The 22,948-nt window shown below is 41.9% G+C and overlaps 1 protein-coding gene across 1 annotated transcript in view; it reads left to right on the top strand.

Moving 5' to 3' along the window:
- Positions 1 to 22,948, top strand: part of MAP4K5 (mitogen-activated protein kinase kinase kinase kinase 5) — a 71,804-nt gene that overhangs the window by 24,384 nt on the left and 24,472 nt on the right. The window contains exons 3-14 of the mRNA XM_009321634.1: positions 11,209 to 11,299; positions 12,435 to 12,499; positions 13,663 to 13,718; positions 15,034 to 15,081; positions 15,176 to 15,218; positions 16,947 to 17,019; positions 17,982 to 18,113; positions 18,629 to 18,691; positions 20,055 to 20,136; positions 20,769 to 20,885; positions 21,232 to 21,310; positions 22,368 to 22,426. Of these exons, the coding sequence (XP_009319909.1) occupies positions 11,209 to 11,299; positions 12,435 to 12,499; positions 13,663 to 13,718; positions 15,034 to 15,081; positions 15,176 to 15,218; positions 16,947 to 17,019; positions 17,982 to 18,113; positions 18,629 to 18,691; positions 20,055 to 20,136; positions 20,769 to 20,885; positions 21,232 to 21,310; positions 22,368 to 22,426 (908 nt within the window). The remainder of the gene's footprint in view (positions 1 to 11,208; positions 11,300 to 12,434; positions 12,500 to 13,662; positions 13,719 to 15,033; positions 15,082 to 15,175; positions 15,219 to 16,946; positions 17,020 to 17,981; positions 18,114 to 18,628; positions 18,692 to 20,054; positions 20,137 to 20,768; positions 20,886 to 21,231; positions 21,311 to 22,367; positions 22,427 to 22,948) is intronic.

Below are 22,948 nucleotides of genomic sequence, written 5' to 3'. Positions count from 1 at the left end.
ATTAAGATAACAATCTTGCATGGAATCTCTCAAATCTTTTTTTTTTTTTTTTTTTTTTGCTATTTCAGCCATTTTGAAATGGTCAAGCAACTATGCATGAATTTGGGTTAACTCACTAAAGTAGTTTTTACCAAAATAAAAATGGGGTGCGGGGGAAAAGGGCTGGGAACATTTCTAAAATGGAGTGCTCTGATGGCTTCACCCCACCCCTTGTTTTCTTCCTCTCAAGCTAGATTATCAGGGAGACTGAAGTGATGGTTATAGAGTGGGAGGGAAAGGCAGCGGAGTCCCCATCTATCACGTGGTTAGAGAATATAGGGGAAGAGGAGTTCAGGTCCGTCTTTGTCTTATTTACAATGAAGACCGGCAGCTGTGTCTCCCTCCTCACGGGATGTCGCTTTCCCTGCTGGCCTGTAAGGCATTCCAAGGTAGTTTTAAGGATTTCTGCTGAAACTTTTCATATACTTTTTGCTTTTAGTATAAATTAAACATGAATGGATTTAGACAGCACAGGAGAGCGACTCTGTTGCCTGGTGTTCAGGGTGATGGCTAGTCTCTTTTGTAAAGTGATCATGGAAAAATTAATTTGGGGTTTCCCACGTCCAAGAAAAGTATGTTATCCTCTGGACTGCTTGATGTAAGATTTCCCATGAGCCTAGCTGTTCATTTCCAAGTGATTTTTTTTTTTTTTAAACAGTTAAAAGTTCCTGAAACCTGAACATTTTTTTCAGTTGGAAACATTTGAAAAATTCCAGTGAGTAAACGAAAAAAAAAAAGGCTCAGCTTGATTCTTCAGCTTTTCTTTTCCTACTTTCTTGAAGTTTCCACTGAAGCGCACCAGCACAGGTGAACAAGCAAAGAGCAGCCAGGCTGTGCTGGTGGTACCGCTCTCATCTTCTAGAGTCAGCGAGGTCTTCTGCAAATCCAGCTTCATACACACAACACAGTTCAGATGTCAGTGGCTGTGGCTCAGTCCCTATTACATAAATGTCTTGAATTTCTGAACCTGCCTGCTCACACCAGAATTAATGATTGTATGACCTAGAGAGTGGTGGTCAGTGGGCAAAACCTCAGGCATGGCCTTAACTCCCACCAGCATGACCTCTGCAAGCCATTTCGACTCCTTCAGCGGTCCTTTCAATCCTCGGCTGTTTGATCTCGTTAGGTGGTAACCTCTTTGGAGCAGAACTGCCTATTGCCCTGTGGTTATTTGACGCGGTGCACAGCGTGGGTTTTCCTCTCGTTTGGGGATCGCTTTTGCGAACTGAAAGGCAGTACACAGCAATGGGCAGGATAGTTCTCTTGGCCCTGTGTGCTTCATCCCATCCCCATGCTACTGCATCCCTTGTACCGGGGTGTGTTTTTAGGTGAAAGCAGATGAGGGGACTGAGCTGGCAGCGAGTTTGGAGGCAGAGGGTGCAGCGAACGGATGGCAGGTTCCAAGCAACAAGGCAAAGTGGTTTTCTCTGCAAGACCTGTGAAACTCCTCGTTGTATTAAGTTGTGTTTACATAGGTGCAAAAAGCAACTGTACAAACTCATGTGAGAGAAAAATACATTAAAGACTATTAAACACAAAGATCCCATCTATGACTGAGAGGTTTTTCTGAGCCATAAATCTCTGGAGGTGGAGAGGGTGTTTGGGGGAAGCATCCCTGTGCGGTCTGTTTTTAAATACTCCCTTGGCATCTTCTGTTGGAGACGGGATGCAGAACTGGAGGGCCCCGTACCTGACTCAGTGCAGGGTTAATTTTTAATTCTGGTTTGTTCTGCAATCCACTTCACTGTGCAGCCAAAGAGATGTTTTTGAAGGCTGAAAAGGGGAGCGTGGGGAGGCTCAGGGGAGAAGCTAAAACCTCTGCCTTTGGGTGACTGTGACTACTAAACTTTCCTTAGGAAACCGCGGCTCGTTTTATGTACGTGGATTGCAGCGATAAGACTAATTAGGCAATGTTAAATGCAGTGGAAACCACAGCAGGGATCCCTCAGCCCCTGCTCGGCAGCATGTGAAATGCTGTGGCCAATGTTTGGGGCAGTGGTGCTGGGGAGAGTGAACTGCTGTTGGGGTTGTCTCCCAGCAGGTCTGCGATGGGGCAGAGCAATGCTTTAATGACAGAAAAAGGACAGTATTAACCTATTGCTAATGTAATGAGAGGCTTCCTTGAGCATTCATGTTGCTGCACCTGATCCAAATGAAGTAGGTACGTTTTTAATGTGGATTTGAAGAACTGCTTTGAAAACTGAGCTGAAGCAGAGGCTGAATCCTCTGCCATTAGAGCTGAGGGAAGAGCAGGAACTGTCGGAGGCCGAGCAGCCCCTACATTTGCTTGGTTCTGCCTTAAAAACTACAGTGAAAAGTGCAAGGCTCTGGCCCAAAGTTACCACTATTGAGAACCCCATTTTAATTAGCACTGATGACCATGTCTTACATGTTTCATTACGTTGTTGGTGTGACTTGCCACAGGGAAGCGATTTCTTCTAGTTTGTTTGTTTGGGTTTTTTAATACCTTTTCTTTTAAACGTTGCCAACCTGATCTCCATCCATCGCATGTACACCCACAGCCTCTTGGCGGAGATCTTGTTGGGGGTTTGTTTTGTTTTTAAGGAAGGTTCACAACATTTGTGTACTTACTTATTTATTTTTAGTTCTCTGGGATATCTACTGCCTCTGCAGGGTGGCTGGACTGTGCAGCAGCTTACTGTCTTTGCAGGAAGGCACGGCTGTTCAAAATCTTCCAGATTTAAAATAAAAAAAAATCAGCTGCTCCTCGCTTCAATGTTCTGACTAATTTTAAGGGTTTTGAATAGCTTTGTAGGACTGTACTTGCAGAACACCATCAATTCCTGGACCAGGTCAGCGTCAGAAGCTGTTGCAGATAGCTGTGGTGGTCCCCTGGGGAGTGCAGCCCCTCCGAGCCCCAGCACAAGCTCCTGTCAGACCATAGGGCACAACTAGAAAAAGACTGGTAACAAACGTTGTAAGTCAGTCACCAGAGAAAATAGGCTTGTGAGTTATATACAGCATCTTTTGGAGAGGAGGAGGAGGAGGTGGCTCATAGATAGGAATTAATTAGCAGATGGAAAAATAAGAGCTCCAAACTCAACATTTGATTAATACATAGATGGGGGAATTGGGAGCAGAAGACAAAAGACTCTGAAGCAAAGAGTGCCCCAGAGGACGTGAGGAACGTGTTGAATTAAAACTGCAAGAAACGGCACACAATAAGATGGCGGTATTTTGGGAGACCTAGCAAAACTGCTGAGATGGCGGGCAGGGATGAATTGTGGTTTGTTCATGTTACTCCCTCATCTACCGCAGGTAGCGAGTGAGTTGGTAGGCAAAGAAACTCCAACTTGCAGCCGAGACCCCAACATGAATATGTATTTTATTTCATCTGCTATTACCTTCCTTTGTCTGTTCCCCAGATAAAGGAAATAAACTCTCTACTTAGAAGGTTGCTGTCATTAATTTATTTGAATTTTTGGGCAGTACACTAGATCTGCTACCACAGTTACTTTAGCTGTGCTGCTAAAATCAAAATAGACAGTGTTTTTCACTTTTTTTTTTGGCATAGACTTTGGAGAGCATTAGGCAAAAGTATTATGGCATGCTAATGACATTTCCCAGCATTCACTGAGTACAAATGCTTCAAATAATTTGGGAGCCAATTCTATTTCAGAAACTAATCCAACTGTACTCAGCAGCGTAGAAGCCAAAACCATCTGAAACACTAAAGCCACTTCCTTCTATGGGTTTAGCAGATGAATTGAGAGGAGAGTCAATACAAAGAGGTAACTATTTGCCAGTGCAGTTTTCTGCCACAGAACTTTCACCCTGGGAAAATGTAATAAAATATTTAAAAATTTATTAATGTCTTGTAAATAGTGCTGTAATGATAAGTAGTGCCCTTGGAGACCTTTGACACTCTGAGGGCTGGCAGTAATCTGTCATGCTCTGTACCTTTTGCAAGGTTACAGAGGGATCTTATTGCTGGTTTTTGTTTGGGCCAATGTTTGTGTCTTCCGTGTGAGATCCCTGTAAAGGCCAGAAGTAGCAGGTTACCTATTTCAGGCTGGATCTTAAACTTGAGGTAGAACTGTTCAAGGGATTTTGTACAAGAGAAAATAGTCATCGAAAGGCGTGTCGTAGTGTGCTCAGTACATTCAAAGCCAGGTCTGGTTCGTTACGTTTGTTTTGTATCTCATGGCTCAGATGCGGAGGTTCATATTCCACATAGGAACACAGCCGTGGGGCTGAGTCAGGCTGCGATGGGCGTTTGTCCTCTCTGGACCACGACTGCAGCACAGCGGAGCTGCGCTGTCAGTCCAGGGCACTTTGGGGACTGAAGAAGGGTACTGCAGCAATGCAGCCTTGTTCTTTGCATAGTAAATTCCCTAGAGATGCTTTGAACTATGGAGAAGAACAAGCCTGAGGCTTATTTAAACTAAGCCTGCAGGGGTTGGCAGCACCTGGGGTTGAAGAAATACAAAAATAACTTCTCAGTACCACTTACACCTTCACTGCCTTGTGTAGTGTAACCTGGTCAGGCTTGGGATCGTGTCCTTTGTGCATGGCAGTTTAAATAGACACAGGTTTTATGTGCTGAACAGTGGCTGGTCAGACAGTACTGGAAGCCCTTGCTTCTGATTCCTGGGCTCCTTTGCTGGCTGCCACCTCCTGTGGCATCAGGCTGGCATCACCATAGCCTCGGGGACATCAACACCGTTTTGTTGGGAGAGCTGGATGTGCAGCTCGTTACACCGCCGCTGCATCTGTCTAGGAGTTATCCAGGGCTGAACGCCGGAGCTTCCAAGTGTGCTGGAGCTGTTAAAGCCTGGACATCGCCTCCTTGTGCTGTGCCATGTCCTGAATGGTACTGCTGCAGACTTGCACAGCTGCTCAGCCTGCCTGTGGAGCGTACACAAAGCAAAACAGAGACAGCGTGGTCTTCTAATGTAGAGTGCCCAGCATTTTAATGAAATTTAACTTCTTGAAATGTGGTCTGATTTTACTTTGCATACTTATAATGCATTTATAATCTGCTATTCTTCTTTCAGAAATGTATGTATCCAGAGCGGGTGAGCTCATGCTTCCATGTAGTGTAAGCTTTCACTTACAACACAGAGTTTCTTGGATGAAGAAGGCCAGCAGAAGGGGTTGTGGTGGGGGAAGGAGGTATTATGAGTAGGAAAGAAGCTGAAAGATCACATATTTTAGTTGGAAGGTAATGCAGAGTGTGACACTTGGGGTGAAGGCAGGTTGCAAAGGGGTGAATTAGGAGGACACGTTATTTGACAAAATGCATGAAGAAAAATAGCAATAGTGAGATGGCAGTGGTGAGAAGGGAGAGTAAAGATGGGATCATGAAAGGCTGAGATGTACAACAGTAAGTAGATAAGGCAAGGAGAGAGGAAAAGAGATGAAAGTGTTAAGGAACAGGAATATAGATTATCTGTTGACATGGCTGCTCATAAATAGGATCCAAGCAGGGCAGACGAGAACATACATGGGGAAATTGTTCCTGGTGTTAGACCAGTCACTCCAAACACTTGTGTGCTACTTAACTGCAGAGCTCGTGCTGCTGTGGCAATGCATTGCCATCAGTAATACTTATACCAATCGAGAGATGATCGGTACCATTAGTGGTTAGCAGTTGGCAGCTAGATGCCTGGCAATAAAATCTGCTGGTGGAAACATCATTGTTTCCAAATAGCTGTTTCCTCCTTGGAATCAAGTTTCTGAACTTCAAGTTTGGGGAATTTAAATTCTGTCAGACTGCAGGTTTCCTTGAATCCTGAGAAAAGAGGTATGGATAAAACAGCTTGGATGCTTGAGTGCTGTTTAAATTTTTCCCCTCCTTAAAGATGTGAAACTTTAAAAGGATCGTTCTCAGTTTTCAAAATGGTTGGTAGAGAGCAATGCAGGTCTGCAGGGTGGTGAAGAAAGCAGGAATTTTGTATGTGTCAGAGCTACGGGATGGGATGCTACAGTAACGCCTTGCATCCTCTCCACCTCCCCAAAAATATTTTGGGGCTGTTGTTCAGTTGTATCATGTGTCAAGCTATCTAAATGGGGATTGGAAACTGTCTCGGGAGTTAAACTTAATGAGGACAGAGGGAAAAGACTGGCAGCAAAACTCCAGTCTAAGCAAAAACCTGTGTTTTGGGAAATCAGCAGAGACTGAACCCTCACGGCATTCAGGAGAGTGGTTTGGAGTGAGTGATTGAGAACTGGGGAGCATGGGGATGTCTGGAAGTCAACGCAGAGGAGCTGATGACCTGTGGATATTGCTTAGCTGTGGAGTTTGTGTAATGGGGCGAATGGTTTCTGCGAAGTTGTGACTCCTGTGGGGCTTTCTCTCCTTGTTCGGGAACTCAGGTTGTTGAAATAAAAAACATTTGAGGAATGGTCCCAGCAGAGGCAATAGTTGCTTCTGCTAACTCAGGAGGCAGGCATCTCTTGGGCGAGTTGTATGAATACAGTGAGAGCGTTTGGGCTCATTGGCAGTGGTGTGACCCTGCTCTTCATCCTTCAGCGTCCCGTGCAGCAGTGTCCACCTGGTCCCGTTGCTAAACGGCATCTCACTTCTAAATAACAAATGTTAATTATAGTGTTAAAAATCCCAGGTCTGCAAAGAAAGTATCTACAGTCAAGCTCCCCAGAGAGGCTTGGCGGGTAGGCTTTGGAGTGCACGTCACACCTCCTGCCAGGCAGCCTGACGTGTCCATCTAGCGTGTTGGGGCCCGTGAGGACTGCATGTTGAGGGCACTAGCTTGGGGCAGGAGTGCTGGCAGTCTGGCTGGCACCTTCAAGATCTGGCTTCTTAATAAATGCTTCTGTCCCACCCATTGGTGACACCGTGAATGTCTCCAAATGCCGTCAGTTCCCTCCTCCCAGTTGCATGCGAGCCCTGGATGCTGCCTGCCCATCCCTCCCTCTGTTCCCGCAGAGCATCAGCCCTGTGATGCATCACTGAAGTAATGCAGAATAAACCAATCTAAAACAGTAACTATGAAATTCTCCCCTGAGGAGCCTTTTGGACAATAAAGTGATTCACAGCTGACCCAGGAGGAGTTGTGAGAAGTGGCCCTGGGTCTTTTTGCAGGAGGGAACCACTCAAAGCAGTCAGCAGAGCACATGAAAATATGACCGGGAGTAAACTTGCTTAAAAACCATCAAGGTCAGGCATGCTCAGAAGACCTAGTAGTGCTGTGTGATAGGCACTAGAGCCATCAGAGCCTTCCCATGATGCAGAGTGGGGTATGTGGATCCAGCATACACATGCTCTCCATCTAGGACAACTTGGCAGGACGTTTATACATGCCAGTTCCACATAGGTGAGAAGCAGTGTCTGCAAGTAGAATAATTCACTAGTGTTAACGGGCCGTCAGTTTTCTTGATGATCTCCCATTTAAGTACGGATTTATCATGAATTTACCAGGCCTTACCTTGCTTAGCTTCTGAAATCTGGTCCGATCGCATCACACGATGATACGGCTGCAAGTTTCAGCAGTCTCCTCCCTGCCAGCTGTGCTGGAGAACAGGCAGCTGGTTGTGCCAAGCAGAGCAGCCTCGACGCGGGCTGTGATCGGAGGAGAATATTCCATTGTAACGCTCTATTGTGTCCTCTGTGTCTCGCTGCAGAGGTAAAATTACATAATAGTAGCAAGCTGCAGTGACTCACCACGCTGCTCGTGTGATTTACAGCAGCTCCCTAAACGACGTTTCTGCTCAGCATGCCACATAACCCATAATTGCAAACATGTGAGTAGACAAAAAGTACATTTTTCCAATTCCGTGTTATTTAGCATCAGGCAATCTCTGATGACTAAAACAGATGAAAATCTCTTTGTATGGATATATTGTCACCTTTGATCTAATTCTTTATATCTTGCTGCCTCCCTCTCGATGAAGTATTTTCTACAAATTCTTTGTCTTACTGTCTTCTTTCATGCTATCCAAGGATATTTAATTTTTGCCCTATTCCAGTGTCTCTTGCCAAGATTAATACTCCAGCTGCCTGGAAACTCTGAATTCCTTTGTTTTGAATTCATTCTTGTCGTCTTTGAACGACTATACAGCTTCTCTCCTAGCTCTGCGTCTGATCTTTCAGAACCATTTTCTACATATTTTAGCCAAACTTTTCTCGTGGATACTTCTCCTCCTCTTTCTATCTGTCTGCTACTTTTCTGTCAGCTCCCTGTCTATATTCAGCCTGCAGCCCCCTTTCTTCTTCCAAATCCTTTTTTTTCCCTCCTTTTTCTGTAGGTAACGCCATTTTTTGCATAGATTCTCTATTTATTCATTGCAAATCAAGAGATCATCTTTTCTGTCTTCCTCTGCTACAGGCAGGATCAGCCCAAGTCACTCCTGATGGGTACTTATTGAGTGTTTTCTTCATTTTTTTTTTTCACTGGTGGGAAATGTCACAGCTTCCCATGCCTTCGAGTTCAGTGCTCCGATGTTACTCTGGTAGGAAAAGCTTTTCATCTGTACAGGGAATGTACAGATTAAGGCAATTTAAGCCCATTGCTAATTGTCCTATCATAAAACCAGAGAATGGATTATCCCTTCTCCCCCCTTCCCTGGTACCTTTTATGTGCATGAAGGTTGTTATCTTTTCTACTGTCAGTCTTTTTCTAGCCCAAATCACCATATTTCCTTCAGTTTTTCCCCATTAGTCATGGTTCCTGGAACTGACATTCCCGTTGCTCCACACTAGGCAGCCCAATCGATGTGCTATCGACGGGCAATTCTGGCTGCTGCCTAGAAGTTTTTGCTGTTATGGGAAAGCTTCTTGATCATGATTTTCACATGTGACAGTATCTACTGTTCTGAAATGCCGCTTCTGACATATCGAAGATTGCTTGATTTGAAGATGGCAGTTTAAGAAGAGAGCATGGGTATTTGGCATTCTATACTCTGAACTCATGGACAGCTAGTAGCGTTAGAGAGAGACAGTACCTTCTTTGGTGTGGGGTTGGGAGACTTTTGCCTTCAAACGGGCTTAGATTTGGCTTTCTTGAAAAACTTCTGTAGTTTTAAAATGCTCCGGTTAGTTATCTGTGCGCATTCAACAATTTCCCTTAGGAAGTTTGTCAGAGAGATGGGAGGAATGAACCCATCTGACACAAACTCAAAAATCCTTTGTTCATAGTAATCATTTATAGACAGCGTGCATGAATTCAAGCAAAGTTGTAGCTGAAAGGTAACCCATAGAGCAAGCACAGTGTGAAATCTGTGCTAAATTTATGGAAATTGTGTTGCCTTTTCTTTTTTTCATTATTAAAAAAAATACTACTTATGTTTAAAAAAAAGACTCTTGACATATGAAACTCTTCTACTAATGTTTTCTTGCCCCGGTGAAGTGTTTCTCCGTACAATTCAACTTCAAGAAGCCCATGAGGATTTAGTGAAATCAGTCAGGGATGTATTCATACAAGTGTGTTCCCTTCTACCTTTGTATTTCATAGTGATTTTCTCAATTAAAAGTCTGGTAGTCATTGAGGCTTAAAGGTTGTGATCATTTGGAAATTGTTATACCAAATTGGCACTTCTTTTGCTGTATCTGCAAACATCTACTACGTACCGGTGTATGTATGGAGAGCTGGGGTTTCCCAAGGGATTGTAAATGCCGTGGGGCCGTACATCAGTACGGGCTGCTGTGGGTCCTGCGGGCACCGGTGACACCGTTGCTCAGGGAAGTTGCTTCAAAGCACAGCAAAAAAACCCATCTATTGTTAAAGAGGTTATTAAAAATATTAGCTATGCTGTTACTTGCTAAATAAACACGTGAAAAATCCAAAGAGAATTTACAGCAGTGCTTGAGACCTCTTGGACTTGTCAAAATCATATAAATTAAGGGGAGCAGTACACAGCAGTACATGTTTTCTGGGTTGTGCATCCCTGACTTTGATAGTAGGAGATAACTCTTACTAGTGAAACTTTAAACAAAAATAAACATACAGAGCAATTTTTTCCTTGAGAGAACATGGTAGCTACCATACTGTCTGGAGCAGCTTTTTATCTAAAACCTAAAGCCTTTATCTAAATTGCAGTCTTTCATGTCTTGCAAGCTGTTACAGAAGTTTTGTTCATGCCCAAGGAAGAATAAAAGTGATAAGGTATATATATGCATGATCACAAAGCAGGCACACGTCTAGGATGGCGTAACAGGCTGTGCTGATGTTTTTTGATATGTCACTGCTGTTCAGGCTGACCCTCCGAAGCCAGCTGATACGTGCCTCCGTAGGAGCCCCAGCGCCGGGCTGGGTGTAAGCCTGCCCTGAGCTTCAGGGAGGCAGAGCTGCGGTGTTTGAGCTCTAGATTCTGGGGAGAACATCCTCTGTTTGGAAGTTCTCTCAATGGGATTTAATAAAAGTATACCAGTGGTTTTGCTAGCTCTCAGATATTTTAGTTTGCTTCATTGCATCTATGAAGAGGCAGGAACATGCTAGGTTATTGCTCTGGCCATAATATATTTTTCAGTAGAATTTTTTTTTGCAAAGGATATTTAGGATGTGCAAACGTGCTTATGTAGCTGTCCTCATCCAAAAATGCACTCATAACAAGGCAGTCCGTGCTGAGGACTCTGTGCTTCTCTTCTGAGTCAGCGGTGGCTGAGTGGGCGTGCAGGCCATATGCTCTATCAGAGTCGTTTTGAAATTAAATACTTTTAATAAAGAGCCTGTGGTATGTGATCTTTTCTGGTTTCAGGCAGGGGACTCTGGAATTAGTTTGCAGCGATTTTTGTCCTTCTGTCGCTGGGACCCTTGTGCTGCGAGCACCGTGTCCCCGTAAAGCCAAATCGGCTCCAGCTGGGGCTATCTGACGGCTATAGAGGGGCTGCTCCAGAGTTTTCTCACGTGCTCCCATCCTACTGTGGGATCCCTCTGCTTCCTTTTCAAAGCACTCGTGGTGCGTGCTGAGCTGTCTTAACTGATGGATCATGTTCAGGCCAGCCCTTCTCTGTTGGTCTTCAAGAAATATTGGTGTCTCACATGAAGCATGTAATAAAGAATGGAAGCTGAAAGGGTGGCGTATGTAGATAACTCTTGCTGAACGGGCTGGCGTGCTGGAAAGCCCTCGTGAAGGGCTTAGCGATTATCCGGGTCCATGGCTTGTTTTTATGACTTACGTGCATACCTTCGGATCTCTTTGAATGTGCGGTTGTGTGTGATGTATCTCTGGCTGCTTCCTGTTTTTCAGGAGACGACTTTTCATTGATACAGCAAGAAATATATATGGTTAAAGAATGCAAACATTGCAACATAGTCGCCTATTTTGGGAGCTATCTCAGGTAAACCCCACTTTTTGTACCTGCATTTCTGCTGGTTCTTTCCTAAGATGATGCTCAGTCTGGTTTAGTACTTATATCCTCTCTCGGTGTTCTTCTCTAGGTTGAATTCCCTTTGGTTCCCTGTTGCTTTTAAAAAAAAAAGTGACTAATACTTTGTTTTCTTTGCTGGCCAAAAGGCTGGAATATTTTAACACTAGGAACAGAAGGAAACTTTTCCCCTAGAGACTCTTGCAACATATCCAATCCTACTCACTTGCGGGGGGGATTTTAAATGTTTATCACTTCTAATATAAAACTAGCTCATTATTTATCTAGAGCAGAATTGCTTTTAGGTATTTTATTTCATGGTAGACTTGTGTGCTGTGGAAGTATAGCCAGGGAGTTGTAAGAGCAAAACACTAAATCTGAGCCGCTGGTAACATTTTTTTATAATTCTGGGGTAACAGATGCGACGTACTGAGGGGCAGAAACAAGGTGATGCCAGCTGGCTGCACACGGTAAATGTTACACAGAAAGCTGGGGAATATTTTCCATTTCTGTGGAACTCTGCCATTTATCAGTTGGCTCTGTGGGAATATATATCACCACTTTGCCTGTTTGGTCTTTTTCTGTGAGGCTTCATCTTTAGATTTCTTGGAGGGCTGCATTTTTTAAGTAATCTGTACAGCCCAAATGGACTTCAGCTGGGACAAAATGGCTAAATTTCGAAATCCCCAGTACCCTTTTGGAGGCCATGAAGAGTTGTCTAGCTATAAATGAGGTAATCTCAATTTAACACACTAAACTTGCAGTTTCAATCTTATCTAATGTAATCTTGCTGATAGCAGGTAAAGCTCAGCTCTTTCTTCTGCATGTTCTTTATTGCAGTTAGGAGGTCAGAGATAAAGCAACACCTTTTAGGTCTGATAATGTTTAAAGACTTCTCAGTGACTTTGGCATAAAATTTTCATTTTGATAGGTGAGAATTTATATTGAGATTATGTAAAACGTGTAACTGCTGGTCATGTATCAGAATGTGTATTTTTAACAAAGAGTGATCAAGACCAATGGGAAATACTTTAAATAATTGTTATTAACTCTGTTCTGTATACAGATCAATCAGCTTCTGATGCCTGTTTTAACTTTCTTTTGATAGCCGTGAGAAGCTGTGGATATGCATGGAATACTGCGGTGGGGGATCCCTCCAAGATATTTACCATGGTACTTTGAAACTTATTTTAACATTTTGGAAGCTTTCTGCAAAGAAGAAAAATAAATAATAAGCAAACTAACGGGGAACGGTTGCTACTGGCCGGGCACTGCACGTGTTTTTTCTTAGAGCATGAACAGTGGTTTTTAGCTGCGGTCAAGATTTCGTTGAGAGCACTTCTCAAATACGGTGACCGTCATTTTGGGCTAATACCCTGTCATTCTAGGGCAGAATATGCTTTATTTTTTAATTATCACACTGTTTATTTTTCTCCACGATGCTTAGGGGACTCGCCCAAAGAGCTTGAGTTATTCCAGTGGAGAGCTCTTCAGTAGCTGCAGTTGCGTACACTGGGAGTTCGCCTGTGTCTTGGCTTCTCTCAGCCTGTGTCTCTGAATGCCATATGCAGAAGCGGGTTATCTGCTTTCTGAAGGGGTGGAAAAAAGACCTCTAAAAAGGTTCACAACCAGAAATCACGCTAATTGGATACGGAGACTGTACATGGTGTGAGGAAGCAGTTTCTACTGGGAGATCCTGCATTTGATCTTTAAAGGGTAGAAATAACTTGTTGTTCTTGCTCCTGTGCAGTACTGTACCACTCTTTTATTATTATTTTCCTCTCTGAGGTTTCATCCAGAGTTGTTGATTCTGCGGAAGTATTTATTGGAATTGTTGGAAAAGCAGTCTGGGGTCTTGCTCTGCCTTTAAATGATAACATGGAGTTTTGGAATACCAGAGCTCATTCTGCTTTATTTTTCAGCCAGTTAGTACAAATAGCTTTAAAACAATTCAAAGTCTCATAGGCCCCTAGTATAGAACATTGCCATTTCTAATATTAAAAAATTAGCAGAAGTCACTTTTATTGTTTTTTACCTTCCTCGGAGTACAGGATATTACATTACTACGAAGTCACTTGTAAAATGATAATTAGATTTCTGTCAAAATGGGTTTTCTTCTTGCTGTGGGTATTGTCTTCTGTTACTGTGCTGGGTTTTTTACGGAAAGCCCACTGTAAAACAAGTAAAGAAAACCCTCTTCTCAGCTCATGTAAAATACAGTTCATGTAAAATCGGTCTTTAACTTTTTCATGGAGATACCACTTTTTGGCTGCTTCACAGTGTTATTTGTGTGTTGTATATTGTAGACTTACATGCTTTTTAATCTTTGTTTTCAGTAACAGGACCTCTGTCAGAGTTACAAATTGCATATGTATGCAGAGAAACTTTACAGGTACTGTACTTCTGCAGGTATACGATAAAGTGTTTGCTCCATGTATAGAAAGTAGATACAGAAGATGATTTCAGAAAGCGCTGCGGTACCATCACTTACATTTGTAAGCATTGGGAGTCTAGCTGAAACCAATTAACCAGGGTTAACCTGTTAGTTTCCATATTGTAAATAAAATCTAGCAAGAAATTCCAGTAATGTAGTGCAAATACCTGCTTAAAATCATTGTCAGAGCAGCGCTGCTTCCGTGCTGTAATTTGCAAAGGAGTTTACACAAGGGTAGACGTCTCTCTGGATCCCACCGCAGGACCAAAATACTGAACCTCAGCCCTGCTCCTGTTTCTTCGGTGAGCCTGTTGGTTTCAGGGAAACTGTGGAAGACAGATCTGCGCAGGTTGTGACCACAGTGTTGTCTGGGCTATTTTCATCCATTGTTCTAATACAGTGATTCAGTGCAGCAGTTGTTTAGGACAAATTTTTGAATCTCGTTGCAGAAAACAGCTAATACCTGGTTAAGCAAGGGTAAGTAGCTGAGTAATGGAGAGAGGGAAGGAAAAAAAAAAAAGGCACATTTTAAACTGCCTGCTTGATCTGTGGCAGTAAATTCTAATAATTTGTAGAGGGAAAATACTGCAACCAGATGACTAAAATTCTCTTTCATTTTGTGATTGCTAATAATCATAGAATCATAGAATCATTAAGAATCATAGAATAATAATAATAATAATCATAGAATTACTGTGGAAATACAAGATAAGATGATGCAGGCAGCTTGTTTTTTAAAGGAACTTTTCTTTTCCTGCTCTGTGTATCCATGAATAATTATGTGAGAGAATCACAGGGATGCACACCTTTCCCTGAAGCGGTGGCTGAACTGGTCACTGCCAGAGGCGGGGGTGTAGACCCGTGAACTAATCTGCTTGGCAGCTCTGTTCCTGATCTCTTCTTACAGCAGGGACTTGTATTGCTGGAAGGGCAGCTTAAAGGCTAGACACCTGCTTGTTGAAACCTTCAGGACTTCAAAAATGTAGTTAATTTTATTAAAGGGAAAAGGTGATACATCTTGAGGTTTGTTTTGAAAATACACGTATATCTATGTAAAATGTTACGCCATGGCGGGTTTAAACGAGTCTTCACATGTATTGGCTGGAGCCGGGAGAGATGAGGACCAGAATCCACTGTACCTCTTACCTGCAAATCTCAAATTTCTCCACTTTCAAATAAAATACATTGAGTAATCTGAATTTGTTAAATGGGACTGGCTTTGTAGTATGTTAACAAATGGCAAAATGATGCGTCGTGTTTCTCTTATTTCCAGGGTCTTGCTTATTTGCATATGAAGGGCAAAATGCATAGAGATATAAAGGTAACTTGGAACTTTGAAAAACTTACCTTAAACTTTCTAGTGCAGAAAAATATTCCTGATAAAGATTTTTAACTTTCTATTTATTATGTTTTAGGGTGCAAATATTCTACTAACAGACCATGGAGATGTCAAATTAGGTAAGTTGCCTGAATTTAATAATAAGACAGAAAGCAAATGGGAACGTTTTAATTTGCTCAGTCAAAAGCTACAGTACTAGCTGGGATACTTTGATTTAGCAAGATGCCTTTTACTTTTATCATTCCATTGAGACAAAAAATAGCCAGAATGTAGAGACCATGCCTCCCAAGAAGAATATTCAGCTTTTGTAAGGCTTTTTTTTGTGTTGAACAGCACATGCACAGCAAAGATTAAGCTTGCTACGAATGATGAAGCATAATGCAGCAGATCTTCTGTACTGTTGCAGTCAATTTTATTAGATACTGTTCTCAGTGGCTTTTGGTGTTGCGCTGTAGGATGTTCGTATTCTTATTTGGGGCAATAGTTGATGATAGAAACTGCATATGCATGGGCTTGTGTTACGTTATGAGATGAGAAGTTTTGCATTCTATCAAGAAGTTGCAGATAATTTCTTTTTGAACCACCAAGCCTTGAAGCCTCCCAGGTTTCCCTGGCATTTGCCAGGTTGGGGTTACGTGGACATCAACATGTTTGTTGCTAGCCAGAATGGCAGTTCTCCCTCAGACCCTCCAAGGTTCCACTGTGTGAGACAGCGTCTCCTGAGCCTGGCAGCCTATGGAAAAGTGGGGTCTGATCCTGGCTGTGCCTCTAGCCCAGTGCATGATGTTGGGCATTTCCACACAGGTGGAGAAGAGGAAACTCTCCTCCTTTGCAAGCGCTCTGGAGGTCTACAGATGAAAACTCAGCAGAGAGCTGTATTACTGGCTTCCTCCAGTGACACTTTGCATTTAGCGCAGCACAAACAGACTGAATCTCTTGTCATCTGAGCGCGCTGCCTTCAAAACCCCTGTCTGCTTGTCTGACGCCTCGCTTCACAGAAGTCTACATGTAGTTAGGGCTCTGCAGGAACTAGGGAGCGGACATCCTGGGAGAAGGAATGGGATGCTCATCATTACTGTGTCCAGTGTTGGAATCAGGGCGGTTGTGCATTAGCTGCAGTGCTGGTCTTCAGAAAAGCTGTGTGGTTCAACACGTTTACTCCTCTGTGGTGAACCAGGAGTGCTGTGCTAGGAAGTACGGCTTTTTAAAGGGGGGGGGGGAGGAGTAAAACCTTGAAACTGATAGGAGATTCCACTAACTGCATTAAACTTGGGTTATGCACTGATACCTTCCTTTTGCCTGCTAAGCTAGTTAGATTTGCCCACAATTATCCTCCAGCTATCATACAAATGCAATTTAAAAAAAAAAAGATTTAAATGATTTTTGGCTCTGCAAGACCATCTGATTATCTGCAGCTCTGAGAGCAAGGGATTATTGTCCCCTAGACAGGGTCTCCAGGAATGAGAACAGATGGCCCCCCGCAGTTCCTCCATAAGTAACACAAATAGTACCATTTCCAAAGCGTGATGCTATTTTTCCGCTTCAATATTAAATTGGTTATCCACTAAATTTTATGAGGTTGCTTGATTGCTGTATTGTGAGATGGAAAAATAGCTAGGAGAGGAACAGGATCATGAATGAGCTGTATGTAGAAACTAAACTTCTCAATTTGAAGTCATGTCAATGAAGACATTCGCTGATCTCATTATTGATCTTTAACTTTGAAGCTTAATGAATTTTTAATTTGTATAAGAAACATGATTGTTCTTTCATAATATGATACTTCCTAGAGTACAATTGGGGTCTTAAAATGAGATTTCTAAGTCTATGATAATTTTATTTTCCAGCTGACTTTGGTGTAGCAGCGAAAATAACAGCCACCATTGCGAAGAGGAAATCATTTATTGGTACCCCTTACTGGTAATAAGCTACTTTGATTGCTATGATTGTATGCAAAGCTAAGTCGGTATTTATGCCAAGAATTCTAAAATACACACACTGAAGTATACACACATATTTTTAAATATATATATAGCAATTGCATAAATTCCCTTTCTTCCAAGTAGAACGCCCAAAGGGTAGAAGTCTAAACTAAACTGAAGAAGTCTAAACTAAAAGGGTGATTGTAGCTGATCTGTGGCTGTAACACAAGCTACCTGATATTTGAGGCAGGATTGCTGTTTCTCACAAGTTTATTAATGCAGAACATTCTCCCCTTTTTCTGGATACCTAATGGTCATTCAGTTTCTCAGTAGCTTCTTATGCTTTTAGTGAATGAACTAAACAATGTCTTTTCGATTTCTGTGCAGAAAGAATTGTGAAGAAAAACAGATTTTAAACTATCTTTTAATCATCTCTACTGATTAATGTCTGTACAAGACAGCATTTAATATGCAAATATATAATTGTAAATCTTGAGCTGGATTATATGTGCAAATTTAACTGCTGTTGGTTTCTGGCATTGCTGTGGTGCAGTTGAGATGCCTAGGGCGGTATTCTTGGTATAGACTGAACGCGTACGTACAGCTTAATCCAGACAATGGCTTTTAATGTTCGCTGCCCTCTTTATCCTGTTGGAGAAGGAGGACTGAGGGCAGGAGGATTATCTGGTCATTAAAGCATTTCACCAGGAATCATGAGACTGATTCTATTCCTAGCGCTGCTGTCCAGCCCATGACCTCGGGCAAAGCATGTCACCTCTGTGTGCTTCTCCGCTCCCCTAATGCTGGGTGAGGGGAGGGGGACGTCAGGCTTTTCCCTGACTTGCACTCTTTGAGGGGGTTTCTGCTGTAGGGTTACGTGACGTGCTTTGTGCCTCCCGCGTGCGGGCACTGTTCAGAAGTGGCTGGTGCTCTCATTGAACGATGCCTTTGCTTTTAAAGGATGGCCCCAGAAGTTGCAGCGGTGGAAAAGAACGGTGGATATAACCAGCTCTGCGATATCTGGGCGGTTGGCATAACGGCGATTGAACTTGCAGAGCTTCAGCCACCCATGTTTGATCTTCACCCGATGAGGTCTGCTGGCTGGGGAGCTTGCTTATCTCCAGGATTCCCTTCAGTCCCAGTAGATATAGTTTAACCTTCTCCACAGCCCAGACCTAGAAACTCACACTAGAAATCCTTCATCAAACGTGTGCTTTCTGCGTGAGCTGTGTCTGGTTTTAAGACATCAGTCTGAAGCTACAGACTTAAATTTAGAATTTAAATTATCATTGAAATTTTTAATTTAAAAAAAAAAACCAACAGCTTTGTATTGTCAGCAGCAACTGTGATTAAGAACAGGCGTAGTAAATCACTAGAGAAGCTGTAGCCTTATGTTTAACAGGATTATGCATGGCAATAAAACGATCTTATTTAAAGATAAGAAAATCAACAGCTTTACTGTGTCTGTCCTCTAACACAGTATAGACTGTAATTCAGTTTCACCAGTATGATTGTTATCCTGAAGTATTAATTTGAAGTGTTTAGATATTGGAATGAAATTAATTATATTTGACCATATAATAACGTTAATCTTCCTTTACCTTTAGGGCTTTGTTTTTAATGTCAAAAAGTAATTTTCAACCGCCAAAGCTAAAGGAAAAAGCAAAATGGTAGGTTAAACCCTCTCCTTTGTTCAATATTTTGCACATAATGTGAAAATAGTACTTGTCATTATTGAAGAAGCGAGGCAGTGAAAAATAGTGTGTGCTAGTTTTAAACTTGGGAACTTGAGAAGTGATCTTGCTTACAGGAAGTTTCACTGAGAAACAACTAGTTGTTTTGTATAGGTGTGAAAGCAAACGAGAGAGGGTTAAGGTCTGGAAACAGGCGTTTTCTGACATGGCAGGAAACCAGCAGTAAGGGACAGGACAGTCCTACCTATGTAAATTTATCCCTGCCCATGATCCAGAGGGAAATGAAATCTCCCTTCTTGGATCCTCTTTGTACATTCTAGGAAGAAAAATTATTTTTATCCTTTCCCGTTAATTCCTATTATAGGGTATTTGCCACTGTCAATGGGACAGGTAATCGTTTAATCCTTTCATGATTTCTTTAACCTGTGATACCCTCCTAGTGCCTGCAGGATTTTGTACCACACTTACTAACACTTTATTTATGAGACTCAAAACAATCCTGGTGTGCAGGATTTTTTGCTCATGATGCTGCTGTACAATCTGTTTATCTTGAGGTGTTTGGGTGGGCAGATGTGCGCTAGAGGAAGGGAGAAAACACTTCTAAGTGCACGTTTTCTGTATTGAAACCGCTCAGTGTAACCCCAGCCAATGCACTTTACATCTCCAGTGCCGCCTTCTCAGATGCTAAGACTAGGAGAGGAAATGTGTTTTGTAAGGTGATTTGGAAGCAAGCAGACTTGGGTTAATATTGTCCCCAGAGAGGCATGCTAACACAAATGCAATTGCAAGAAAAATGCTTGAAAAATTGTAGATCCAGTCATAACATCGAGTCATAATTCGGATCTAAAAAGACGTGGTATGACACAGTCACCTAAGTTGTTCTGAAAAAAGCAACAAAGCATTTTGAAGAGTAAGTTGAGTCTCTGCCTAGAACTTTGTATTTTATTTTCCTATCTGTAGCCAAGAACAGGGAAATTTGTAGGTTTGCCTAGCTTTTGAGGGTTTACTGGGTACATAAGTCACAATTTTTATTTCTGATACCTAATTCTGTAACAATTGAAACTGGAAAAAGTTGAAATAGCACCATATGTGTTTGGTTTATTTTCTGTACCAAAACGTTTTCCATGCAAGTTCCATGAATCGAATGGTTTTTTTCCTATTTTGTTAACTTGGAAATGTATTTATTTGAATATATTTATATATTTATTTGAACCTGAGATGAGGTACCTGGATGACATTCTAATTTAGCACACCCTTTTGTAATCTGTTTAGTAACGGTATTAAAATAAAAAAAAAATCTTCTTAAAAAGTTAAACATAAAACCTCGTTTTTCTTTCAGGTCATCAACATTCCATAATTTTGTCAAAATAGCACTTACAAAAAATCCAAAGAAGAGGCCGACAGCAGACAGACTCCTTTCTGTAAGTGATTTGGAACACTTAGTGACACCAATAAGAGATCTCTTGCTTCCAAGTGAGCAACAGACCAATAGGAAACCAAACTGGAACAATTTTTTTTCTCTCATCTTACAACACGGGTGGTGAAATCTGAAGGAAAGAGACATTGGTCAACTGTAGGAAGTAGCAAGATTTTGTTCAGTATCAAGATTTTTATACAGTTTTTGGTAGGAACAATTAGAAATTTGCTTCATGTTCTGCCCTCAGCCTTGTCCTTTATGCAAGTGGGTGTCACAGCCTCTTAGATATAGCTGTGTAGACGTTGACCCTTCCTGTCACCCAAATAGAAAACGGATGTATTTAGCAGTTGTTCATGTACCTATTTCTGCCTTCCTAAACTTGACTGAACTACTCGTGTAAAAAATGAAGTTAAGGTGTAATTGTTTGTTTGACTCGGAGTTTAATTTCCAATTTACAAGTGGCCAAAAGTGTAGCGTTTCCATGCTTACAGAGGAGTTAGAAAGTCTAGCCATTAAGGAGTCATTAAAGAAATACTCAAGCCCCCCAAAAGCAGGCAAAATTCAGTAATTGGATGTTTATTAATGAAAGTTACATATCAGTTGCATATTATAACTTGTTCTTTTCTGCGGTTCTAGCATAGCTTTGTAGGGCAGCCTGGTCTTTCAAGATCTTTAGCAGTTGAGCTGTTGGACAAAGTTAATAATCCTGACAACCATACACACTACAGTGAAGTTGATGATGATGATTTTGAGGTGAGAACATCTTTTGTTTTCTGTCTTTAGGTAAAACTACGGTTTAAATACCCTGCTTTGCCTTGGGAATGTAAGATTGCAGCTTGACAGGGGTACTGCCCCAATGTTTTTAAAGCTCCATTTTTAGCGTTACCATGCAGGAGAGGCCAGGAAATACTGCCATAGCGCTTGTCACACTTACGCTGTGGGTGTGTAGAAGGATCCTGTGCACGGGCTGTGCAAGGCGGTGCGTGTGCAGTGTGTGATTGTGACAGCTATTCTTTCTCCCTGTTCGTTTGATTGTTGATTGAGATCCAACGGAAAGCCATGCGACTTTTCTCAGCTTTTCTGTTTATAACCCTTGCAGCCTCACTCCGTTATCCGCCATACAATTCGTTCTACGAACAGGAACATTAGGGCAGAAAGAACGGCATCGGAGATAAACTGTAAGTTCCTGATGTGCTCTGCCCATTTTGTGGTGTTGGTTTGCTTCTACCGATGGAGGATGTCGGTGTCATTCTTTTTTTGTGTACTCTGGAAAGTCTCTTCCGCTGTTGGCACATTTGAGAAACAAAACCAGAAGAAACAGCACATACACACGAATCCTCAATAATATTTTTTCAAAACCAAAATCAAAACTTGCGTATTTTTCTGCTGTTTCATTCTATCTCATTGCTGCATCGTAATGTTTATGTGGAAACCTTGCATGGCCAGCATAGCCTTTCAGCTCTGTGATTTGTCAGACCATCCAGCCTTACTTAAAACAGCAAAACCACTAATAACGTGCAAACATCAAAAAATGAGAGTGAGTTGATAAATAGGAGGGCATCTTTTCACATGAGTACATTGGGTGTCATGGTGTGATGAGAAAATACAGAAAAAACATAGCATTTTGTGTTTGTCTGCACATTGTTTCAAGTTCGTAAGTGAAACCTTTTCTTGACTCTGATGGAGCGCTTGTGATTGCGATAGCTGTCCTGACCGGAGTGCGTGTTAACATAGTGCATTTTCTTTTAATATAACCTTTTCTTTGCTTTTAAAAACAATATTAATACACTACTCAGTTGGATCTAAGTTGAAATTTTGAGGGTAGAAATGATCTTTCTCCAGGTTTGGAGAAATGTCTTTTCTAGCGTAAATGCTATCCGCTCCTCTGCGTCACGTACATCACACTTTCAGGAAGCTTGCTGTTAAAAAGCTGCTTTCTTCTCTTTCACATGCATTAAAAGTAACGTGGTTATGTAGTTACGTTTTAGTGTACTTTCATATAATGACTTGGTATTTACTTTTGCTCTGTTTCTTTCTTGTGGGTTTCATATTTGCAAATTTAAGCATTTAGACAATAATGCTGATATTTAAGTGATAGTCATATTTTATAGGCAAATTAAGTGTTGTGTACATAATATTTAGATCTGTTACAACATGCATTTCACTGTAGTAAGCATTGACAGGGCACTAGTATAATGTTGCGTGTATTAAATTTGAAAATGTAATGTTTTGCAGTTGATAAGCTGCAGTTTGAGCCCCCTCTACGGAAAGAAACAGAAGCTCGGGATGAAATGGTAAGGACAAGTTTGTTGTTTCCTTCATTTATTAAAATCACAGTGTCTTCATTGTTTTGTGGTTCAACTCTAAGTAATATGTCTCTGAAGTATAAAGTCGTGAGAAGACCACTCTTGGTCCCCAGACAATTGCCACATTTTTAAGAAAATGAATTGCCCTCCATGCTTTGTGCGGAGAGTCATGCTCAGATGAAAAAAACGACGTGTGCCTATTAATTTGATAACGTGAAGAGGCCATTCTGCATTTGAGTCCCTGATCTTCCCATCATCAGGGTTTATTTGCCGCTTGTTTCTTGGAAGACCGCCAGCTCGCGTGCAGCCGGTTTTGCCCCCTGTGAGCTACTGCTGTTTGTTCCAGCCCTCCGCAGTTTACTGCAGATCAGCTAATTAATGTTCTTTGGGATTAGTATGTGTCTGTGTACACAAGGGCTCCATTTTTTAATAAGTGTTGTGAATAGCAACAGCTGCCGTTAATTTTGATTCGGAGACATCAGTGCTCAGCACTCCCGAAAAATCCCATTC

Source organism: Pygoscelis adeliae, unplaced genomic scaffold (assembly GCF_000699105.1).
Source record: "Pygoscelis adeliae isolate BGI_AS28 unplaced genomic scaffold, ASM69910v1 Scaffold43, whole genome shotgun sequence".
Lineage (NCBI taxonomy): Eukaryota > Metazoa > Chordata > Aves > Sphenisciformes > Spheniscidae > Pygoscelis > Pygoscelis adeliae.
The sequence above is the reverse complement of the archived record's forward strand: the minus strand, read 5'-3'. Positions and strand labels throughout refer to the sequence as shown.